This window comes from Salmo salar, chromosome ssa27 (assembly GCF_905237065.1).
Source record: "Salmo salar chromosome ssa27, Ssal_v3.1, whole genome shotgun sequence".
NCBI classification, from domain to species: Eukaryota; Metazoa; Chordata; class Actinopteri; order Salmoniformes; family Salmonidae; genus Salmo; species Salmo salar.
Window position 1 is genome coordinate 24032103 of NC_059468.1, and position 25099 is coordinate 24057201.

The 25099-nt window shown below is 43.3% G+C and overlaps 2 protein-coding genes across 2 annotated transcripts; one reads left to right on the forward strand and one right to left on the reverse strand.

The window, feature by feature from the left end:
- Window positions 1-2735: 2735 nt before the first annotated feature.
- Window positions 2736-7943, reverse strand: crtap (cartilage associated protein). Its single transcript, XM_014178095.1, has 7 exons — window positions 7362-7943; window positions 6695-6844; window positions 5523-5694; window positions 5169-5297; window positions 4818-4963; window positions 4512-4595; window positions 2736-3245 (listed from the first exon to the last, which is right to left on the reverse strand). The coding sequence occupies exons 1-7, from the start codon at window positions 7818-7820 to the stop codon at window positions 3204-3206; spliced, it is 1182 nt and encodes a 393-aa protein (XP_014033570.1). The 5' UTR covers window positions 7821-7943; the 3' UTR covers window positions 2736-3203.
- A 617-nt stretch (window positions 7944-8560) lies between these two features.
- LOC106588749 (peptidyl-prolyl cis-trans isomerase FKBP9-like) lies at window positions 8561-25068 on the forward strand. Its single transcript, XM_045709820.1, has 10 exons — window positions 8561-9138; window positions 9904-10049; window positions 15504-15693; window positions 20976-21121; window positions 21497-21686; window positions 22068-22213; window positions 22315-22504; window positions 22578-22723; window positions 22826-22989; window positions 23389-25068. The coding sequence occupies exons 1-10, from the start codon at window positions 8936-8938 to the stop codon at window positions 23563-23565; spliced, it is 1698 nt and encodes a 565-aa protein (XP_045565776.1). The 5' UTR covers window positions 8561-8935; the 3' UTR covers window positions 23566-25068.
- Window positions 25069-25099: the final 31 nt, after the last annotated feature.

A 25099-nucleotide genomic window follows, 5' to 3' on the forward strand; every position in this document is an offset into this window, starting at 1 on the left:
TCTGTGTGTGTATGTGTCTGTGTGTATGTGTCTGTGTGTGTATGTGTATGTGTGTGTATGTGTCTGTGTGTGTATGTGTGTGTATGTGTCTGTGTGTGTATGTGTCTGTGTGTGTATGTGTGTGTATGTGTCTGTGTGTGTATGTGTATGTGTGTATGTGTCTGTGTGTGTATGTGTCTGTGTGTGTATGTGTCTGTGTGTGTATGTGTCTGTGTGTGTATGTGTATGTGTCTGTGTGTGTATGTGTCTGTGTGTGTCTGTGTGTGTATGTGTCTGTGTGTGTATGTGTCTGTGTGTGTATGTGTCTGTGTGTGTATGTGTCTGTGTGTGTCTGTGTCTGTGTGTGTCTGTGTGTGTGTGTGTCTGTGTGTGTGTGTGTCTGTGTGTGTGTGTGTGTGTGTGTGTGTGTCTGTGTGTGTATGTGTCTGTGTGTGTATGTGTCTGTGTGTGTGTGTCTGTGTGTGTGTATGTGTCTGTGTGTGTATGTGTCTGTGTGTGTGTGTGTCTGTGTGTGTGTGTGTCTGTGTGTGTGTGTGTCTGTGTGTGTGTGTGTCTGTGTGTGTGTGTCTGTGTGTGTATGTGTCTGTGTGTGTGTGTGTCTGTGTGTGTGTGTGTCTGTGTGTGTGTGTCTGTGTGTGTATGTGTCTGTGTGTGTGTGTGTGTCTGTGTGTGTGTGTGTCTGTGTCTGTGTGTGTATGTGTCTGTGTGTGTATGTGTGTCTGTGTGTGTGTGTGTCTGTGTGTGTGTGTGTCTGTGTGTGTGTGTCTGTGTGTATGTGTCTGTGTGTGTGTATGTGTCTGTGTGTGTGTGTGTCTGTGTGTGTCTGTGTGTATGTGTCTGTGTGTGTATGTGTCTGTGTGTATGTGTCTGTGTGTGTATGTGTATGTGTGTGTGTGTGTATGTGTCTGTGTGTGTATGTGTGTGTATGTGTCTGTGTGTGTATGTGTCTGTGTGTGTATGTGTGTGTATGTGTCTGTGTGTGTATGTGTGTATGTGTCTGTGTGTGTATGTGTCTGTGTGTGTATGTGTCTGTGTGTGTATGTGTATGTGTGTGTATGTGTCTGTGTGTGTATGTGTATGTGTCTGTGTGTGTATGTGTCTGTGTGTGTATGTGTCTGTGTGTGTATGTGTCTGTGTGTGTATGTGTCTGTGTGTGTATGTGTCTGTGTGTGTCTGTGTGTGTATGTGTCTGTGTGTGTATGTGTCTGTGTGTGTATGTGTGTGTGTGTGTCTGTGTCTGTGTGTGTGTGTGTCTGTGTGTGTGTGTGTGTCTGTGTGTGTATGTGTCTGTGTGTGTATGTGTCTGTGTGTGTATGTGTCTGTGTGTGTCTGTGTGTCTGTGTGTACAGGGTTGTGGAGTAACTGATCACAAAAAAACTTTAACTCTAATCAGTTACGTTATCAGATCTTTTTTTGTAATCAGATTCAAATGGAATGATTACTTATTGGATTACTTATACATTCAGATATACCTTTCTGTTTTTTCAATGACATTCAATTCCGCATTGAAAAAGTAACAAGTTTAAGTTTGTTCCACTTGAGCGAGTCTGACCACAAGTCAGAGACCTCTATTACGACACACCAAATGTCTTTGATGGATTATTTTTGTCTTCTTCTAATGCCTCTTAATGGGAAAGTAATCCAAAAGTTACGGAAAGTAATCAGATTACGTTACTGAGTTTGGATAATCCCAAAATTACGTTACTGATTACAATTTTGGACAGGTAAATAGTAACTGTAACAGATTACATTTGTGTGTTTGTGTAGTCAAGATTTCTATTCTACTCTATTCTCTGTGGATCAGACCCTTTTTTTAAATTTTTCCGCTTAAAATGACATGCCCAAATCTAACTGCCTGTAGCTCAGGACCTGAAATTAATGTAGGAGAATAACACATTAGATCTGGTAAAAGATAATACAAACAAAAAAACATGAGTTTCTATTTTGTTTTTGTTCCATCTTTGAAATGCAAGAGAAAGGCCATCATATAATATTGCAATTTAGGCGCAATTTAGATTTTAGAGCAGTGTGTGTGCAAAGTTTCAGATGAATCCAGTGAAGCATGGCAATACTGGACAATATTTTGTATCAGTCTGCTGAATTGGTCAATTGATACATTTTCAAGTACATAACTATAGAAAACATACAAAATGATATGGTGATACAAAATGTAGGTTTACACACTCCCAGGAATGTCATACATGATGGATCATTAGCTTATACATGAACATTCACACATCTAGATGGCCGGGCGGGGTGGGTGTGGAGCCAGAGACAGCAGGGGTTCAAACTGTAGAACCCAATTCCTACATTTGAACATAAAAATGTATTTTATCAAACAAAACTATGCTACATTTTATCTCTGGGACCCTCAGGATGACAAATCAGAGCAAGATTCCTGAATATAAGTATATTATTTACCTTCAGAGGTGAATGTATCAAACCAGTTGCTGTGATAATTTTTGTTGTTGTTGTGCTCTTTCCTCAAACAATAGCATGGTATTATTTCACTGTAATAGCTACTGTAAATTGGACAGTGCAGTTAGATTAACAAGAACGTAAGCGTTCTGCCCATATAAGACATGTCTATGTCCTGGAAAGTTTGCTGTTACTTACAACAGTCTTGCTAATTACATTAGCGCACGTTAGCTCAACCGTCCCAGTATAGGAACACCGATCCCGTAGAGGTTTAATAACATCATACTAAACAGAAAGCAACGATCACTAAAGAGGGCTTGGTTTTACCATGTGGTTTTATTATTAAAGAACCATGTGAATATCTTTATATCTTTCCTTGTAAGACAGTGAACAGTTTGATTTAAAACAGGGACAATAGACAGAGGGCAGTGATCATACATAACAGAGAATGGTCACATATCATTATCATCACCAATTTAATACCACAATATCACTCACTGCCCGTACCTCTGCACTGTACATGTTAGTGCACATGATCCAGAACTATTAAAAGACATGACTTAAAAGGTCATATACGCACATAAAAAAAAACTAGCCAATTTGAGCCAATCAGAACCTCCGGAACCTCAGAATAAATACGACCCAGTGGGAGGAACCAAGGCCCGGTGGCATTCTGGGAAAACCTGCCGTTGCTCGTTTCTGTCATTTAATTCAGCCTTTTCTTTCTTTCTCTATATCTTTCTTTTCTTCTTTATTTTCAGTGCGTCCAGCGTGTGCTACTGATCCTAAGCATCCAGGAACTCATCTAGAAACTCCATCACTTCCCCCTGTACACACACACAAACACATATCACAGAGTTAGTACTGAACCTGAAGACTGTAACCGGGGGGAACCATTCTCTACGGTTTCCTGATGGATATACAGTGTAAATAAAGACTAACTACACTCTGATCAGACAGGCTGATCAGGCTTCAGTTCCAGTCCTGGGGAACTACTGGGTGTACAGGCTTCAGTTCCAGTCCTGGGGAACTACTGGGTGTACAGGCTTCAGTTCCAGTCCTGGGGAACTACTGGGTGTACAGGCTTCAGTTCCAGTCCTGGGGAACTACTGGGTGTACAGGCTTCAGTTCCAGTCCTGGGGAACTACTGGGTGTACAGGCTTCAGTTCCAGTCCTGGGGAACTACTGGGTGTACAGGCTTCAGTTCCAGTCCTGGGGAACTACTGGGTGTACAGGCTTCAGTTCCAGTCCTGGGGAACTACTGGGTGTACAGGCTTCAGTTCCAGTCCTGGGGAACTACTGGGTGTACAGGCTTCAGTTCCAGTCCTGGGGAACTACTGGGTGTACAGGCTTCAGTTCCAGTCCTGGGGAACTACTGGGTGTACAGGCTTCAGTTCCAGTCCTGGGGAACTACTGGGTGTACAGGCTTCAGTTCCAGTCCTGGGGAACTACTGGGTGTACAGGCTTCAGTTCCAGTCCTGGGGAACTACTGGGTGTACAGGCTTCAGTTCCAGTCCTGGGGAACTACTGGTTGTACAGGCTTCAGTTTCAGAACTGCTCTAACACACATTATTAGGCTAATCAAGGTCCTGATGAAGAGCTGGTTGGCTTATCTACATGTGTTAGAGTAGGGCTGGCGCAAAATCCTGCAGTAGGGTGGCTCTCCAGGAGGAGGATTGGCCACTCTTATCTATAGGCGAGTCATGCTGCCCCCAAGTTAACAACTCTGGCACTACATCTATAGTTATTATTAGACATGCCTTTACTGTTGTGAATGAGCAGTTTGTGAGTGATCAGCGCCTCCCTGTGGCGAGGACAGATACAGCAGTCTGGTAAACACTAGTCACATTGTACTTCTTGGACACAGGTCATGTGATCTGAGAGGAATCTGTAGTTTATCGCTAGCTTACAGAAAGATTACATAGATAGCCCTGCTAAAAACCAAGACCCACTTCTGGACACATGCACTGTAAGACTCAACAACTGTGACATTAGAGACACAAATGGAGACACACACTCTCTCTCTCACACACACACACACACACACACACACACACACACACACACACACACACACACACACACACACGTACCTCGTCATCGCTCGCTAGATGTTGTCTGGAGAACTCCAGCATCTCTAGCTGCATGGTGGTCTGGTTCAAGTACCGTACCGCCTCCTAAAACACACACACACAAAACACACACACAAAACACACACACAAAACACACACACAAAACACACACAAGTCAGATCAACATCGATAAACAAACCCAAATGAAGTGAACCGGTTAAAACAAAAATCGATGACAGGGGCCAAATAACCTGCATACCGAGATAGTAGAAATGCATGCGGTTTGTGTGTGCTGAAATATGTCTGTATGATATGTGTGTGTCTTACCGATCTAGGTAGGAAATCTTCATCGCTGAGTCCGTATTTGTCTCTGTGGTACTGGTAATACACCACGTTGTTCTTCATCACCTCATCACTGGGGTCAAACAACATGTAGCTGGTCACACACGGAACCGCGTTCTTCAGGTCATTTACTGGGGGGGGCGACGACAGAGTCAGTGTGTGTGTGTGTGTGTGTGTAGAACCACACAGAACACAGAAGTCCTAAATGTACATGTTTGTAATAATAATGTAATAACATACTCACTTGTGTCATAAGACTGCTATAACACATGCATGTGTAATAATAACAGTTATAACAGTTGTATTTGTAATAATACAGTATAATATGACACTCACGTTTGTAATAGGCGAACTGTAGGTAGTGGTACATGGTTGCTACAAACTTCTCTACTATGAATCCTCCAACCACAGGAGTCAGCTCTGCCTCACATCTCACCTTCCTCTCCAACACCTCTGTGTAGTGGTCTGGGAGAGAGAAGGGGGGAGGAATGGGAGAGAGATAGAAGAGGTGGAGGGGGGAGATTTATCATCATGAGTGACCTGTTCAAGATGATCAAGGGAAATCATAAATCAACACTAAACTAAACCAAACTAAAATCCATTGGTCTAAATCAACCTTTGGACAGGTAAATACATCTGTGTTGGACTGGTAAAAGATGGAGAGATGGAGAGGTAGAAAGATAGACTGACCAGCAATGGAGGGGTAGAAGTCTTTGAAGTCTTTGACCTCCCTGGCTCCTTCTGAAGCAGCCAGACATTCGTCGTAGACCTTGAAGAAATCCCTTAGAGCCAGCTCCATGTCTGACACTGAGGTACGGTAGTTATCACCGTTATACGCCCGCACCGCTCGCACAAACAACATCTGGAACAACAACACACACACATTGATACAGATACACAACATTACGACAAGTTAATTTGAACTAGATTAGCCCAGGGCTCCCGAGTGGTGCAGCAGTCTAAGGCACTGCATCTCAGTGCTACAGACCCTGGTTCGATTCCAGGCTGTATCACAATTGGCCGTGATTGGGATTCCCATAGGGTGGTGCACAACTGGCCCAGCGTCGTCCGGGTTTGGCCATCATTGTAAATAACAATTTGTTCTTAACTGACTTGCCTAGTAAAATAAAGGTTAAATAAATAAAAATACCAGGTTTAATTCACCAGAGCACAACCTGCATCTGTGCAACAGTACAGAGCTCCCTAAACCAGCCCAACTGAGACCTCAGGGAATTGTCCTAAAGAGAAAGTTGTTAGGGTTAAACTGGATATTTGTTTGCATAACTTATATAATATACCGGAGAAGCTATGCTACATTATTAAGTATATAAACTACGGATAAGTCAACTGCTGAAGACAAGAACTACAACCGGCGACAGGAAGTGCGTCACTAGGCTGGGACCAGCCTGCACGCCGACGATAGGAGGAGCAAGTTTAAACCACGCTCCTCCTCCCTCTGACAGGCCAGCATTGAGCGGGAACTATCACTGTCAGAGTATATAAGAGAGAACAATAGGATGTGTCGCTCTCTTCTCTGTCTGCCCTGCGTGGTGTCACAGCGAGACCGTATACGAACATCACATTTTCCATTTGTACTATCATTCTATTTATGAATTAAATAATCATTGCAAAACTAAGTTGCATGGTTTGTTTATATCCTAATACCAGATTCGAATTGACGCAACGTGACAAAGTGGCTACGGTCCACGTTTAGTCTCAGAGCTCTGAAAGCCTTTACATCCTCCAGTGACTAACCACCTCGTACCCCAGCCACGGAGAGAAGTATTGGTGCTCGTGTGTGCACGTGCGTGTTTGCATCCATGTGTATGCGTATGTATGCAAGTGTACGTGTGTTTGTGTACCTCGTAGGACTTGGTCTCCAGGTCTGTGAGGTGTTCCTCAGCTCCAGGTAGAGTCCTGTAGTAGGCCATGTTCCTCTGCATCATCTCATCATCTGGGTGCTTCAGGAGGAAGGTGTGGGCAGCAGACACTGCCTTGGCCAGGTTATCAGACTGGGGGAGAGAGGAGACAGTTATATACACACACACACACACACACACACACACACACACACACACACACACACACACACACACTGAGGAAGACAGGTTCACACACAAAACAGAGGCAGGCATATACATACACACAGGCAACTCATATAAAGTGAACAAAAGCACAGGACCCTCTTCCTTAGTTTAGCCTCCCCCTTCCCCGTGCATGTCGTGGCACGTATAATGACATCACATCCTCGCGAGAGAACACTTTACTCAATAGAGTACAGTAGCATAACAGAGAGCAGAGGAGTGCTTGTAAACTACACAGGTCGAAAAGTGATTGAAAACACACAATTTGTTTTATCTAAAATACAACTTAGAAAGTACTTCTTTATATACCAAATGCATTCAGTTATATTAGTTTTGAGAGACAGGCAGCTCGTCCACAGATTTAAATTAACCCTCTCCTGCTCCATAGAAAATACACATTAAATACAAAATATATACTGCAGAGAGCCGCACTGATTTCACTCACTTTGAAGTAGGCGAACTGCAGGTATTTATATGGTTCCCGTTTCTCGAACTCCTCCACGGTGTCCCGACTGGGCATGGTCTGTCTGAAGGCGGGCAGCCCCTGTTTGCACCGCTTGAGACACTGAGCCCTCTTCATAACGTTACCGAACACACGCAGCTCCGGGAAGTCGGTAAACTTCTCCTCGTTGTCCAGCCGCACTGAGCTGCAGTTGAGGTTGCAGAAGGCCTCGCTGTCCCTGAGCAGCCGGTACAACCGGAGAGAGACCTCGAGATAGTCAACCGTCTCCTGCCATTTCTCTCCGGTGTACTGGTCCAGCGCGTATTTATACGCGGAGTCTAGCGGCATTAGTTCATGACGCGGAAAACTCCTGAAGCTGTATTTCTCGTATTGACAGAAGACTATTGTAACGGAAACCGCGAATAGAAGCAGAGAGATTAGCGGAGTGCTGGAGGTTGCCATCTTTAGTTTTTGTGTAGAGGTGGGACGGCTGGGCTACGTCTCTACTCTATTCTGCTCTCTGTGCAGTGCGAGGGTGGGACAGGGACCGCCTCTACCCCCACCACGTATCCGGATACAACTCTCCCTCCCCTGGCTGCTCTGGGCAGGGTGACGGGGTGAGGGGTGGCGAACCACCGGGGCTCCATGCACCTCCCCCTAAATCAGTGCTGTTCTAGAGAGATCTGGGAGTAACATGGATTGGGAAAATCAGACCACTGCACTAGTTTACACTGCACTATATTCTACATCAAACTACATGTAAACGATTGCCAAAGTTACAGATCAAGTTATGGAGTGTTTTCCATTTGTGGCCCTCCAGACTAGATGCCAAATGGCCACACAATGCAATGTGATTAATCTGACGCAGCAACATTGAGGAACATTGAGAAGTAGCCTAGTGAAACTGCTTGTTCAGTAGTAGACTTTGGAGAGAGTCTGCAGTTTAAAGTTTGCTGGCTATGCCTATTTAACATGTCTATTTTTTATATTTATGTTTGTCTATGTATGTTTTATAAACGTGGTGGTTATGTTATATAAAACGTGTATATTCTTGTATAGGCCTATCACCCACTAATTAGGCTTGTCTCTGTAGCCTACAGACTTCCCCCTCCCCTGCCACGTCGAGACATTCCAGAGAGAGGGTCACACAGAAACACCCCCTGTACAACTCACACTGTTCCGCCACTCCATAGTCAAGCCTTGCGTAATAGCCCTATTGACTGGACATGTGTGAATGAATGTAAACTAGGCCTATTCTACACTAGTAGGTTGTGTTTGTTGGTCTTGCGGTGGGGGTGTCGTTTATTTGGTCTCTAGCTGTGATTATAGGCCCTCCGTTTGGCGTTTCCACGTCTACATATTTGCTGTGCGCTACTGCGCCTGCGCCATACGTGGTACCCAAATCCTCCCATTCAATTCAATCCCGAACAGACAGGGATCAAGGGAAGAAGACAAGAACTGGAAGCAGAAGACCAGAGGAATCGGAACAATCGGGGGAAAAGAGAAAGAGAGAAATAACCATAAGAAGTTACGGTTATCCACCCTACTTTTTGTCGGTAAAGGAGAGGCTTGTGAAGATGAACCAGTGCGTGCACGGGATGATATATCTGGCGGTTCTGGTGGCGTTCGCCGCCTGTGACGCCCCTCCGGTACCGTTAGATGACATCGTGTTTGAGAAAACGTTCGTGCCGGAGCAGTGCGTGCGCGCTGTGAAAGTAGGGGATTATGTTCGTTACCATTATAACGGCATGTTCCCCGATGGAAAGAAATTTGACTCCAGGTAAGAAAGTTTTTATTTTCCACTCCTCTCCACCCCTGCAGTTCCTGCACGCAGTTCACGTTGCAGCGAGTAGCGTGCACGTCAATAAACTCAAGCGTGCGTTTTATTTTATTAGCGGGTCGGACCAAACAGCCACGCAGGCAGAGAGAACGACAGCCCCCATTCACTGAGAGAGAGAGGGAGACTCCTCATGCAGTCTCCAAGTCTGAACTAAATAATTAGTGAAACAATATTTTCACTCCAGAGAAAACAGTTATATTCTGCTACTAAATACACTGGGTGATAATATATGGTTCATTAACCAACTGCAAGGACGTACACATGTAGGCCTTCCTGGCCTACTCTAGAGCACGCACACACAGGTAGCATATAGTCTACTGGTGTGTGAGTGTATGTCACGTATGGCCAGCAGAGTGATCATGTAAAATAAAAAAAATACTACCAATATTAATTCATAAGTTAATGCAAACCCTTGGGCAGAAAGAGACCAGTAGGCCCAATAAGTAATGTGCGTGGCAGAACTGAGATACAGTTGGCCAGTGTAGTAGGCTAGGCCTAGTGATACGCCATGTTAACCACAGTCACCACAGCCAACCAAGTACTACTGTCTGGACAGAGAGATACATGACTGAGTGAGTGAATCAGTGAAGTGAGTGAGTGAATGAATCCATGAACGAATGGACATTCTTTTCCTTGTTTCTTGTCTTTCTTTCTGTCTTTTTTGTTTGAGATGTTGGCAGCTCCCATAACGTGTGTGTGTTGCAGCTATGACCGCAGCAGCACCTACAATGTGTATGTGGGTAAGAAGCAGCTGATTGAAGGGATGGACAGAGCTCTGGTAGGGATGTGTGTCAACGAGAGACGACTGGTCAAGATTCCACCACAACTGGCCTACGGGAAGGAAGGATACGGTAAGTTCATAACATAAGCTTTATATTAATGTTAAAGTCTATAATGGAGTTTTAGCTTATAATGTCTTTGCTTGGGAGCAAAGACATCTCAACTCCTCCCCTATAACTAATCAATAACTATATTTATACATACCTGTTCTACCTGTAACCTGTGTGTTTTGTGTGTAACATAAAACATAGCTAATAACTTAGTTTACAACATAGCCTGTAACATAGCTGATAATATAGCTTATAACATGGTTATAGACATTGTTGTCTCTTGTCTGTTTGATTAATAGTGCAGCTGCACAGGTAGCAGTGTGTGTGGGTGGTTGGATCTGTGTGTGTGTGTAGAAGTTGGTGTTTACTGTTCGGAGGTATTCATAAACACCAAGCATTAATGCAAGCTTGACAGGAAGTGGGTGGTCCATGTTGAATTGGGTCACAGTGACATCACAGACCAGGAAGTGCTGCTTGTTAATGTTACTGTACGCTGCATGGTGGCCTGAGAATGATAATTATAATAATTGTAATTTTTTTTCACCTTTATTTAACCAGGTAGGCTAGTTGAGAACAAGTTCTCATTTACAACTGCGACCTGGCCAAGATAAAGCAAAGCAGTGCGACACAAACAACAACACAGAGTTACACATCGGAATAAACATACATACAGTTAATTTAGCAATTAAACACTGGAGTGATAGATGTGCAAAGGATGAATGTGCAAGTAGAGATACTGGGGTGCAAAGGAGCAAAAAAATAAAAATAAATAAATAACAGTATGGGGATGAGGAAGTTGGATGGGCTATTTACAGTGATCTGTGAGCTGCTCTGACAGCTGGTGCTTAAAGTTAGAGAGGGAGATATGGGTCTCCAGCTTCAGTGATTTTTGCAATTCGTTCCAGTCATTGGCAGCAGAGAACTGGAAGGAAAGGTGGCCAAACGAGGAATTGGCTTTGGGGATGACCAGTGCAATATACCTGCTGGAGCGCGTCCTACGGGTGGGTGCTGCTATGGTGACCAGTGAGCTGAGATAAGGCGGGGCTTTACCTAGCAAAGACTTATAGATGACCTGGAGCCAGTGGGTTTGGCGACGAATATGAAGCGAGGGCCAGCCAACGAGAGCATACAGGTAGCAGTGGTGGGTAGTATATGGGGCTTTGGTGACAAAACAGATGGCACTGTGATAGACTGCATCCAATTTGCTGAGTAGAGTGTTGGAGGCTATTTTGTAAATGACATTGCCGATGTCAAGGATCGGCAGGATAGTCCGTTTTACGAGGGTATGTTTGGCAGCATGAGTGAAGGATGCTTTGTTGTGAAATATGAAGCCGATTCTAGATGTAATTTTGGATTGGAGATGCTTAATGTGAATCTGGAAGGAGAGTTTACAGTCTAACCAGACACCTGGGTATTTGTAGTTGTCCACATATTCTAAGTCAGAACCATCCAGAGTAGTGATGCTAATCGGGCGGGCAGGTGCGGGCAGCGATTGGTTGAAGAGCATGCATTTAGTTTTACTTGCATTTAAGAGCAGTTGGAGGCCACGGAAGGAGAGTTGTATGGCATTGAAGCTCGTCTGGATGTTTGTTAACACAGTGTCCAAAGAAGGGCCAGAAGTATACAGAATGGTGTCGTCTGCATAGAAGTGGATCAGAGAATCCCCAGCAGCAAGAGCGGCATCATTGATGTATACAGAGAAAAGAGTCGGCCCGAGAATTGAACCCTGTGGTACCCCCATAGAGACTGCCAGAGGTCCGGACAACAGGCCCTCCGATTTGACACACTGAACTCAATCTGAGAAGTAGTTGGTAAACCAGGCGAGGCAGTCATAAGAGAAACCAAGGCTGTTGAGTCTGCCGATAAGAATATGGTGATTGACAGAGTTGAAAGCCTTGGCCAGTCAATGAATACAGCTGCACAGTATTGTCTCTTATCGATGGCAGTTATGATATCGTTCAGGACCTTGAGCGTGGCTGAGGTGCACCCATGACCAACTCGGAAACCAGATTGCATAACGGAGAAGGTACGGTGGGATTCGAAATGGTCGGTGATCTGTTTGTTAACTTGGCTTTCGAAGACCTTAGAAAGAGGGTAGGATAGATATAGGTCTGTAGCAGTTTGGGTCTAGAGTGTCTCCCCTTTGAAGAGGGGGATGACCGCGGCAGCTTTCCAATCTTTGGGGATCTCAGACGATATGAAAGAGAGGTTGAACAGGCTAGTAAATCAAATCAAAGTTTATTTGTCACGTGCGCCGAATACAACAGGTGTAGACCTTACAGTGAAATGCTTACTTACAGGCTCTGTAAGTATAGGGGTAGGGGTTGCAACAATTTCGGCTGATAATTTTAGAAAGAGAGGGTCCAGATTGTCTAGCCCTGCAAATTTGTAGGAGTCCAGATTTTGCAGCTCTTTCAGAACATCAGCTATCTGGATTTGGGTGAAGGAGAAATGGGGGAGGCTTGGGCAAGTTGCTGTAGGGGTGCAGGGGTGTTGACCAGGGTAGGGGTGGCCAGGTGGAAAGCATGGCCAGCCGTAGAAAAATACTTATTGAAATTCTCAATTATTGTCGATTTATCAGTGGTGACAGTGTTTCCTAGCCTCGGTGCAGTGGGCAGCTGGGAGGAGGTGCTCTTATTCTCCATGGACTTTACAGTGTCCTAGACCTTTTTGGAGTTTGTGCTGCAGGATGCAAATTTCTGTTTGGAAAAGCTAGCCGTTGCTTTCCTAATTGCCTGTGTATATTGGTTCCTAACTTCCCTGAAAAGTAGCATATCGCAGGGGCTATTTGATGCTAATGCCGTACGCCACAGGATGTTTTTGTGCTGGTCGTGGGCAGTCAGGTTTGGAGGGAATCACGGGCTATATCTGTTCCTGGTTCTACATTTTTTGAAAGGGCCATGCTTATTTAAGATGGTGAAGAAAGCACTTTTAAAGAATAACCAGGCATCTTCTACTGATGGAATCAGGTCAATATCCTTCCAGGATACCCGGGCCAGGTCGATTAGGAAGGCCTAATCAAACGCTCCCTAAAGTGTTTTAGGGAGCGTTTGACAGTGATGAGGGGTGGTCGTTTGACCACAGACCCTTTACGGACGCAAGCAATGAGGCAGTGATTGCTGACATCCTGGTTGAAGACAGCAGAGGTGTATTTGGAGGGCAGTTTGGTTAGGATGATATCTATGAGGGTGCCTGTGTTTACGGATTTGGGGTTGTACCTGGTAGGTTCATTGATCATTTGTGTGAGATTGAGGGCATCAATCTTAGATTGTAGGATGGCCGCGGTGTTAAGCATGTCCCAGTTTAGGTCACCTAACAGAACGAGCTCTGAAGATAGATGGGGGGCGATCAATTCACATATGGTGTCCAGAGCACAGCTGGGGGCTGAAGTTGGTCTATAGCAAGCGGCAACAGTAAGAGACTTGTTTCTGGAAAGGTGGATTTTTAAAAGTAGAAGCTCAAGTTGTTTGGGCACAGACCTGGATAGTATGACAGAACTCTGCAGGCTATCTCAACAGTAGATTGCAACTCCACCCCCTTTGGCAGTTCTATCTTGTCGGAAAATGTTATAGTTAGGGATGGACATTTCTGGGTTTTTGGTGGCCTTCCTAAGCCAGGATTCAGACATGGCTAGGACATCCGGGTTGGCAGAGTGTGCTAAAGCAGTGAATAAAACAAACTTAGGGAGGAGGCTTCTAATGTTAACATGCATGAAACCAAGGCTTTTACGGTTACAGAAGTCAACAAATGAGAAGGCCTGGGGAATGGGAGTGGAGCTAGGCACTGCAGGGCCTGGATTAACTTCTACATCACCAGAGGAACAAAGGAGGGATAGGATAAGGGTATGACTAAGGGCTATAAGAACTGGTCATCTAGTACGTTCGGGACAGAGAGAAAAAGGAGCAGGTTTCTGGGCGTGGTAGAATAGATTCAATGCATAATGTACAGACAAAGGTATGGTAGGATGTGAATAAAGTGGAGGTAAACCTAGGCATTGAGTGACGATGAGAGAGGTATTGTCTGTAGAGACATCATTTAAACCAGGTGAGGTCACCGCATTTGACATGAACAAACCTTTATTGTAGAGAGATTAATCTGCTGACCCTCTTGAACTGACACATAGAGGTGAACTCTGCTTTAGTGTTGTAGGAGTGCCCTTCATTCACAGTGAGACAGACAACACAGCCCAGACCGGTGGCTTCGCCGGCATTACCCACAGTTACATGCACAGCATTAGGAGTGTGTTTGTGATATTATTAGTATGTGTGTATTAGTATGTGTATGTGTGTTAGTGTGTGTTTGTGTGAATAAAGGGGTCACCAAGCGGACTGGTTGATTTTGCATGAGGAGAGATTAAAACAGAAATGTGTGGCCTTACTTGGAATGTAGAGACTGGTAAAGAGAGAGAGGAAGAGAGAGAGGGAGAAGGGGTGGCATGTATGGAGAGATAAATGTAGGCGTCTACTTTATAGAGGGAGAAAAGGAGGAGCGAGTCAGGGAGTTGGAGGGAGAAACAGGCCATGTCCGTATACCCATACTAGCATACAATAAAAAGCTAGTGTTATGGTATGTGAAATGTCTAGAATAGTACTCTGAATGCGTTACCTAAAAGGTGATTGTGTTGACTTCCGCCATTCTTTCATTTTGGCACAGCGCACCAATTTATCTAATTGTCAGCTGTTGACAAACACCCGAGTCAGAAAAGACGAGTGAATTCTACTAGATCAAACGCCAAAATGAGTATGCAGTTTAAGTATGTAGTACACTAGTATGGGTTATTCGGACATGGCCACAGTCTCTGCCAGCAGAGAGAACAACTGCCAACTCACCAGTATGGATTTAATCACAGCCACCCTCAACTTCCCTGCCCCTCCTTCTCGCCTCCTCCCTTCCTCTCATCTTCCCTCCCCCAGAACAGTTCTCACCTCCTCCCTTCCTCTCATCTTCCCTCCCCCATAACAGTTCTCACCTCCTCCCTTCCTCTCATCTTCCCTCCCCCATAACAGTTCTCACCTCCTCCCTTCCTCTCATCTTCCCTCCCCCATAACAGTTCTCGCCTCCTCCCTTCCTCTCATCTTCCCTCCCCCATAACAGTTCTCACCTCCTCCCTTCCTCTCATCTTCCCTCCCCCATAACAGTTCTCACCTCCTCCCTTCCTCTCATCTTCCCTCCCCCATAACAGTTCTCACCTCCTCCCTTCCTCTCATCTTCCCTCCCCCATAACAGTTCTCACCTCCTCCCTTCCTCTCATCTTCCCTCCCCCATAACAGTTCTCACCTCCTCCCTTCCTCTCATCTTCCCTCCCCCATAACAGTGTGTGGCCTATATGGTTTATAATCTCTGATTAATTACCTTCTTCAAAGAGATAATTCCATGTTCATCTGTCTAGTTTAACAATGAGAGAAAGAGAGAAAGTGGAGAGAGAATGAGAGAAAGAACGAGTGTAACTAACGTCTTCCTCTCTTACTCCTCCAGGTGATGTCATCCCTTCAGACGCGATCCTCCATTTTGACGTTCTGTTGCTGGACGTGTGGAACCCTGATGACGGGGTTCAGATGAAGACGTACTACAGCCCTGAGAACTGCTCTAGGAAGGTAGAGGTGTCGGACTACGTACGTTACCATTACAACGGAACACTGCTGGACGGAACACTGTTCGACTCTAGGTGAGACACCAGATAAATTGTCGACGACAAAACACTACTAACACACACACATGTCACGCTACTAACACACACTACTAACACTCACTACACACTACTAACACTCACTACACACTACTAACACTCACTACATACTACTAACACACACTACACACTACTAACACACACTACTAACACTCACTACATACTACTAACACACACTACACACTACTAACACACACTACTAACACTCACTACATACTACTAACACTCACTACACACTACTAACACTCACTACACACTACTAACACTCACTACATACTACTAACACACACTACACACTACTAACACTCACTACACACTACTAACACTCACTACACACTACTAACACTCACTACATACTACTAACACACACTACACACTACTAACACTCACTACACACTACTAACACTCACTACACACTACTAACACTCACTACATACTACTAACACTCACTACATACTACTAACACACACTACTAACACTCACTACTAACACTCACTACATACTACTAACACTCACTACATACTACTAACACACACTACACACTACTAACACTCACTACACACTACTAACACTCACTACATACTACTAACACACACTACTAACACTCACTACTAACACTCACTACATACTACTAACACTCACTACATACTACTAACACACACTACTAACACTCACTACATACTACTAACACTCACTACATACTACTAACACACACTACACACTACTAACACTCACTACACACTACTAACACTCACTACATACTACTAACACACACTACACACTACTAACACTCACTACACACTACTAACACTCACTACATACTACTAACACACACTACACACTACTAACACACACTACTAACACTCACTACACACTACTAACACACACTACACACTACTAACACTCACTACACACTACTAACACTCACTACATACTACTAACACACAGTACACACTACTAACACTCACTACACACTACTAACACTCACTAGATACTACTAACACACACTACTAACACACACTACACACTACTAACACTCACTACACACTACTAACACTCACTACATACTACTAACACACACTACATACTACTAACACACACTACTAACACTCACTACACACTACTAACACACACTACACACTACTAACACTCACTACACACTACTAACACTCACTACATACTATTAACACACACTACACACTACTAACACTCACTACATACTACTAACACTCACTACATACTACTAACACACACTACTAACACTCACTACACACTACTAACACTCACTACATACTACTAACACACACTACTAACACTCACTACACACTACTAACACTCACTACATACTACTAACACACACTACTAACACTCACTACACACTACTAACACTCACTACATACTACTAACACACACTACTAACACTCACTACATACTACTAACACTCACTACTAACACACACTACTAACACTCACTACACACTACTAACACTCACTACACACTACTAACACTCACTACACACTACTAACACTCACTACATACTACTAACACACACTACACACTACTAACACTCACTACATACTACTAACACTCACTACACACTACTAACACACACTACTAACACTCACTACATACTACTAACACTCACTACACACTACTAACACTCACTACATACTACTAACACACACTACTAACACTCACTACATACTACTAACACTCACTACACACTACTAACACTCACTACATACTACTAACACTCACTACATACTACTAACACACACTACATACTACTAACACACACTACATACTATTAACACACACTACTAACAGACACTAACACTCACTACATACTATTAACACACACTACACACTACTAACACTCACTACATACTATTAACACACACTACTAACACACACTAACACTCACTACATACTATTAACACACACTACACACTACTAACACTCACTACATACTATTAACACACACTACATACTACTAACACACACTACTAACACTCACTACATACTACTAACACACACTACACACTACTAACACTCACTACATACTACTAACACACACTACACACTACTAACACTCACTACATACTATTAACACACTACATACTACTAACACACACTACTAACACTCACTACATACTACTAACACACACTACACACTACTAACACTCACTACATACTACTAACACACACTACACACTACTAACACTCACTACATACTATTAACACACTACATACTACTAACACACACTACTAACACTCACTACATACTACTAACACACACTACACACTACTAACACTCACTACATACTACTAACACTCACTACATACTACTAACACACACTACACACTACTAACACTCACTACACACTACTAACACTCACTACTAACACTCACTACATACTACTAACACTCACTACATACTACTAACACACACTACACACTACTAACACTCACTACACACTACTAACACTCACTACATACTACTAACACACACTACTAACACTCACTACTAACACTCACTACATACTACTAACACTCACTACATACTACTAACACACACTACTAACACTCACTACATACTACTAACACTCACTACATACTACTAACACACACTACACACTACTAACACTCACTACACACTACTAACACTCACTACATACTACTAACACACACTACACACTACTAACACTCACTACACACTACTAACACTCACTACATACTACTAACACACACTACACACTACTAACACTCACTACATACTACTAACACTCACTACACACTACTAACACTCACTACACACTACTAACACTCACTACACACTACTAACACTCACTACATACTACTAACACACAGTACACACTACTAACACTCACTACACACTACTAACACTCACTACATACTACTAACACACACTACACACTACTAACACTCACTACACACTACTAACACTCACTACATACTACTAACACACACTACACACTACTAACACACACTACTAACACTCACTACACACTACTAACACACACTACACACTACTAACACTCACTACACACTACTAACACTCACTACATACTACTAACACACAGTACACACTACTAACACTCACTACACACTACTAACACTCACTAGATACTACTAACACACACTACTAACACACACTACACACTACTAACACTCACTACACACTACTAACACTCACTACATACTACTAACACACACTACTAACACTCACTACACACTACTAACACTCACTACATACTACTAACACACACTACTAACACTCACTACACACTACTAACACTCACTACATACTACTAACACACACTACTAACACTCACTACATACTACTAACACTCACTACTAACACACACTACTAACACTCACTACACACTACTAACACTCACTACACACTACTAACACTCACTACACACTACTAACACTCACTACACACTACTAACACTCACTACATACTACTAACACACACTACACACTACTAACACTCACTACATACTACTAACACTCACTACACACTACTAACACACACTACTAACACTCACTACATACTACTAACACTCACTACACACTACTAACACTCACTACATACTACTAACACACACTACTAACACTCACTACATACTACTAACACTCACTACACACTACTAACACTCACTACATACTACTAACACTCACTACATACTACTAACACACACTACATACTACTAACACACACTACATACTATTAACACACACTACTAACAGACACTAACACTCACTACATACTATTAACACACACTACACACTACTAACACTCACTACATACTATTAACACACACTACTAACACACACTAACACTCACTACATACTATTAACACACACTACACACTACTAACACTCACTACATACTATTAACACACACTACATACTACTAACACACACTACTAACACTCACTACATACTACTAACACACACTACACACTACTAACACTCACTACATACTACTAACACACACTACACACTACTAACACTCACTACATACTATTAACACACTACATACTACTAACACACACTACTAACACTCACTACATACTACTAACACACACTACACACTACTAACACTCACTACATACTACTAACACTCACTACATACTACTAACACTCACTACACACTAACACTCACTACACACTACTAACACTCACTACATACTACTAACATACACTACACACTACTAACACTCACTACACACTACTAACACACACTACTAACACTCACTACTAACACTCACTACATACTACTAACACACACTACACACTACTAACACTCACTACACACTACTAACACTCACTACATACTACTAACACACACTACACACTACTAACACTCACTACACACTACTAACACTCACTACATACTACTAACACACACTACATACTACTAACACACACTACATACTATTAACACACACTACTAACACACACTAACACTCACTACATACTATTAACACTCACTACATACTACTAACACACACTACTAACACTCACTACATACTACTAACACTCACTACATACTATTAACACACACTACATACTACTAACACTCACTACATACTACTAACACACACTACTAACACTCACTACACACTACTAACACTCACTACATACCACTAACACATACTACATACTATTAACACACACTACTAACACACTGCATACTATTAACACACACTAAACACTACTAACACTCACTACATACTAATAACACACACTACACACTACTAACACTCACTACATACTATTAACACACACTACACACTACTAACACTCACTACATACTATTAACACACACTACATACTACTAACACACACGACATACTATTAACACACACTACTAACACACACTAAACACTACTAACACTCACTACATACTACTAACACACACTACAACTACTAACACACACTACAACTACTAACACACACTACTAACACGCACTACACACTTCCAACACACTATAGACTACTAACATACACTACACACTACTAACACACACTACACACTACTAAGAAATCTATACACACAGGGAGAGGGATGAAGAGAGCTGCAAGGAAGGAGATGATAGAGAGGAGGGTTACATTTGGAGGATTTCCGATAAATAAATGTCTGCTGTGTTTGTAGTCTTCTAATAAGTATTTTCTCATTCTCTCCCCATTTCCCTCCCCCCTCTTTTCCCCTCTTCCTCCCCCTGTAGCCACACCCGTATGCGTACCTATGACACCTATGTGGGGATTGGCTGGCTGATCGCTGGCATGGATCAGGGGCTTCTGGGCATGTGTGTCGGGGAGAAACGCATCATCACCATGCCCCCGTCGCTAGGATACGGATCAAACGGTGATGGTTAGTAGGTGCTGCTGGGTAATGGAGTTGTTTCTGAGTGTTATCCCAGTCCAGGCCTCTCTAGTACTATTAGACCAGAGATGGCATCATCAGTGTAACCGTCTCTCCTTTGATCCCTCTCTCCCTTTATCTCTCTCTCTCTCTCTCCATCCCTCCCTCGCTCTAGGTAGTGATATCCCTTGTGTTTGATGTGGTCCTACTGAACTTACATAACCCCAGTGTAACCCTCCTATCTCTCCTCCCCTTTCTCTCCATCCCTCCCTCGCTCTAGGTAGTGATATCCCTTGTGTTTGATGTGGTCCTACTGAACTTACATAACCCCAGTGTAACCCTCCTATCTCTCCTCCCCTTTCTTTCCATCCCATCCCTCTCTAGGTAGTGATATCCCACAGCAGGCCTCCCTGGTTTTTGATGTAGTCCTCCTAGACCTCCATAACCCTAAAGACGGCGTCAGTATCATCAACCAGGACATACCTCAACCCTGCCACAGGAAGAGTGTTGCTGGAGACTTCATCAGATACCACTATAACGGATCACTACTGGACGGGACCTTCTTCGACTCCAGGTGAGGAAGAGAGCGATAAAGAGAGAGTGTGTGTGTGTGTGACTTCATAAATGTGTATGTAAAAAATGCTCCCTTATTGCCTTTGGGCATTGTTTTCCCTTTATCTGTAATTCTTCTTTTGTCCTCACGGTGGCAGTAACCTTAAACTAAACTAGATAGACAAATTAGTTCAAGATTTACTGAATGAATCCAACCAGTAGAATAAAAATGGCACTTTTATCTTACAAGAAAACAATTAAATTTAAGTTCAGACTGAATAGGGTGTAGAATTTAGAATCTAGAACTTAGAGTTACTTAGATTTCGAAATGTAGGCAAATGTTTTGTGTTGGCAGCTGTTTGTAACGTGTTTATTTCTGTACATATGATTATTGTCCTCTCAGCTACTCCCGTAACCGTACATATGACACCTACGTGGGTAAGGGCTATGTGATTGGTGGGATGGACGAGGGTCTGATCGGAGTCTGCATCGGAGAGAAAAGACGCATCATTATCCCACCTCACCTCGGATACGGAGAGGAGGGCACAGGTATGTATAAAATAGTGTATTTGTGTGTGTTGAGGTTTTCAGTGTACCATCATTTATAGAAAGGTGATTTCATCATCGCCCCCTCCTCTCTCCTCCACCAGGTACTAAGATCCCAGGTTCTGCTGTCTTGGTGTTTGATATCCATATCATAGACTTCCACAACCCATCAGACACAGTGGTGATCACTACCAACTATAAACCAGAGGTGTGTGAGACGCTGACTAAGAAAGGAGACTTTGTTAAATACCACTACAACGCTTCGCTCATGGATGGATCCTTCATCGACTCCACGTGAGTAGGAAGATACGTGGACACGCAAGCACACGCGCACACCACACACACTTCTAACAATCTCTCTCTCCAGGTATAACTATGGGAAGACGTATAACATTGTGCTGGGAGCCAACCAGGTGGTTCCAGGGATGGAGGAGGGGCTGAAGGAGATGTGTGTTGGAGAGAGAAGACACCTGGTCATACCTCCTCATCTGGGCTACGGAGAGAGGGGAGTGGGTGAGTTACACACACGCCCACACACAAACATGGGCACAAAGACACACACAAAATAGTCCACTAGCTGTTATTAACCCATTCATGTCCATTGGTGTGTTATAGATGGTGAAGTGCCGGCCAGTGCTGTCCTGATCTTCGACATCGAGATGATTGAGATGGAGGCGGGACTTCCTGATGGCTACATGTTCATCTGGAACGAGGACGTATCAGCTGACCTCTTCACTGAGATGGACGCAGATAAGGACCTACAGGTGTTGGCCTCAGAGGTACGCATCACAGCTAAACCCCACCCTCACACTAATAGACATACACATGACACTGTGGGTCCTCATGCATCTCACCTCCTATTCTTTATCTGCTCTGATTGAAGACAACTGGACAGCATATGGCTGCATCTCAGGAGTCTTAAATAGCCTCCTCTCATTGTCTCCTCTCCTTCATCTGCACTGATCTGTAAACACAAGACAAGTGAAAGCAAATATGGTGGAAGAGAAGCCTACAGGAAGAATATGTTTTGTATTTCACCCATCCAGTTCATTTTGATCAGTTCAGGAAGAGAGGAGACAATCAAGTTTATTAACTGAGGCAACTGGCTAACCAATTCACAATTCTCCCTCCCTCTCTCCACACACCCACCCCTTTCCCTCCCCCATCCATCTGTCCAGTTCTCAGACTACATTCTGCGTCAGGTGAACGAGGGTAAAGGACGTCTGGCCCCTGGGTTCGACGCATATCGCATCATCGAGAACATGTTTTCTAACCAGGACCGTAATGGAGACGGAAAGATCACAGAGGACGAGTTCAAACTGAAGGCCGACGAGACCACACACGACGAGCTATAAGAGAGGGGTGCAGTGTGTGTGTGTGTGTGTATGAGGGGGCTTATATGATGGCAATATAAGACAAGGAGGGTGTGTGTGTGTGTGTGTGATTATATTGTTGGAGGGTGGTGGGGTGAGATGGTAAAGGGTCAGATGTATAGACTTAGAGTTGGTCAGATGTCTAGAGAAAACCAAAGAGAGAGACAGGGTGTATTCCGAGTAATGACTGAGTATCAAATGGTGCTTTAGTTAGCTTTGACCTGTCCAGTCTTCTGTGACCAGAGCAGTCTGGTGTTGGCATGGGGAGGGAATGAGAGAGGAGAGTAGGAACGCAGGAGGAATACATTTTCAGGAGATGAGCAATGTAAGAGCATTAGGACAAAGTCCCAGGTTTTTGTTAGTAGAGCAGTTTCCCAAATCCAGCCCTTAAATACCCCCAACAGCACACATTTTCTTTGAAGCCTTGGACAAAGTCGTCTGATACAACGTGTCAACTAATCATCAAGCCCTGGATGAGTTTAACATGGTGAGTTTATCCAGGGCTACAACAGAACGTGTGCTGTTGAGGGAAACGTTACTGGAGGACTGGAGTTGGGAAACATTGTATTAGAGGAGCTTGACGTATTTCTATTGTTGATGATGATGTACCTTTGTTCACCTGCTCTGGCATCACTGATGTGGTTATTATTTTATTATTGACTTACTGGTCAGATGGTGTTTTTATTTTAGTTTTGTTGGTGTTGCCTTTTTTATACGTTTCTCATCTGTGAGAGAATAAGTGCCTGACAATTATTTAGTGACAAACTCCACTTTCTGAAGATGATCCGTGGATCTTCTATCCCTCATGTTTAGTAGTTAGTCATTGTCTGTGGGTCAAACGGTTTCAATTTCAAATCTTCTGTCCCACCAACATCACAAACTGCCATAACTCTTTACCAACATATCTTATAGAGCACAATTACAGTACCATTAAAATGTTATTTATTGTATTAACAAACACCATGATAGATGCAGTTAGGTGATTGTAGAATTGCTTCTACAGTACCATCTATGCAAATTCCGTACTATCCAGCTAACGTGTGTGTTTTAGTAAAGGTTTGCCGATGATTCAGGTGCTAAAACTTTGTTTCTATTCCTTGTTGTCATGTGTACAAACGCTTCCTGTATTTTCTGCTGTCTAAGCCAATCAAGTACAGTACTACACATCTAGTCATTCAGCTGCCCACTCACAACACGGTCTCCTATACAACATTTACCTAAATGTTAGTGCCACTATCAGGTAGTTCATTGTTTTAGTCCCCCCCCCAATAGATTGTGTTATAATTACACTATGCTCTGCACACACCCATCTCACCTGCACCAGCTTTGGCAAAGTGTGTGAGGTGTGTACGTGTTTGCAACAGTTGAGTTTGTTTTATATCTGATGCCTCTATTTGGTGAGAGTAATGATTGATAATGATGCTGTAAATGTATTGTTTCTAAGGTGCATTTGAATAAATGCACATTCCAACCCCTTTACAACAAGACCTGTCTCTCTCTCTTTAGGTGCAGTGTG

What these genes read in the sequence shown, in the direction of transcription:
- crtap (XM_014178095.1), bottom strand. Translation starts at nt 7,820, where the DNA reads ATGGCAACCTCCAGCACTCCGCTAATCTCTCTGCTTCTATTCGCGGTT. An exon ending in TGGAGACCAAGTCCTACGAG is followed by an intron (nt 5,695 to 6,694) that starts GTACACAAACAC and finishes TTGTTGTTCCAG; the next exon opens with ATGTTGTTTGTGCGAGCGGT. An exon ending in ATCTAGCGAGCGATGACGAG is followed by an intron (nt 3,246 to 4,511) that starts GTACGTGTGTGT and finishes GTGTGTGTACAG; the next exon opens with GGGGAAGTGATGGAGTTTCT.
- LOC106588749 (XM_045709820.1), top strand. Translation starts at nt 8,936, where the DNA reads ATGAACCAGTGCGTGCACGGGATGATATATCTGGCGGTTCTGGTGGCG. An exon ending in ATACGGATCAAACGGTGATG is followed by an intron (nt 21,122 to 21,496) that starts GTTAGTAGGTGC and finishes ATCCCTCTCTAG; the next exon opens with GTAGTGATATCCCACAGCAG. An exon ending in GGATCCTTCATCGACTCCAC is followed by an intron (nt 22,505 to 22,577) that starts GTGAGTAGGAAG and finishes CTCTCTCTCCAG; the next exon opens with GTATAACTATGGGAAGACGT.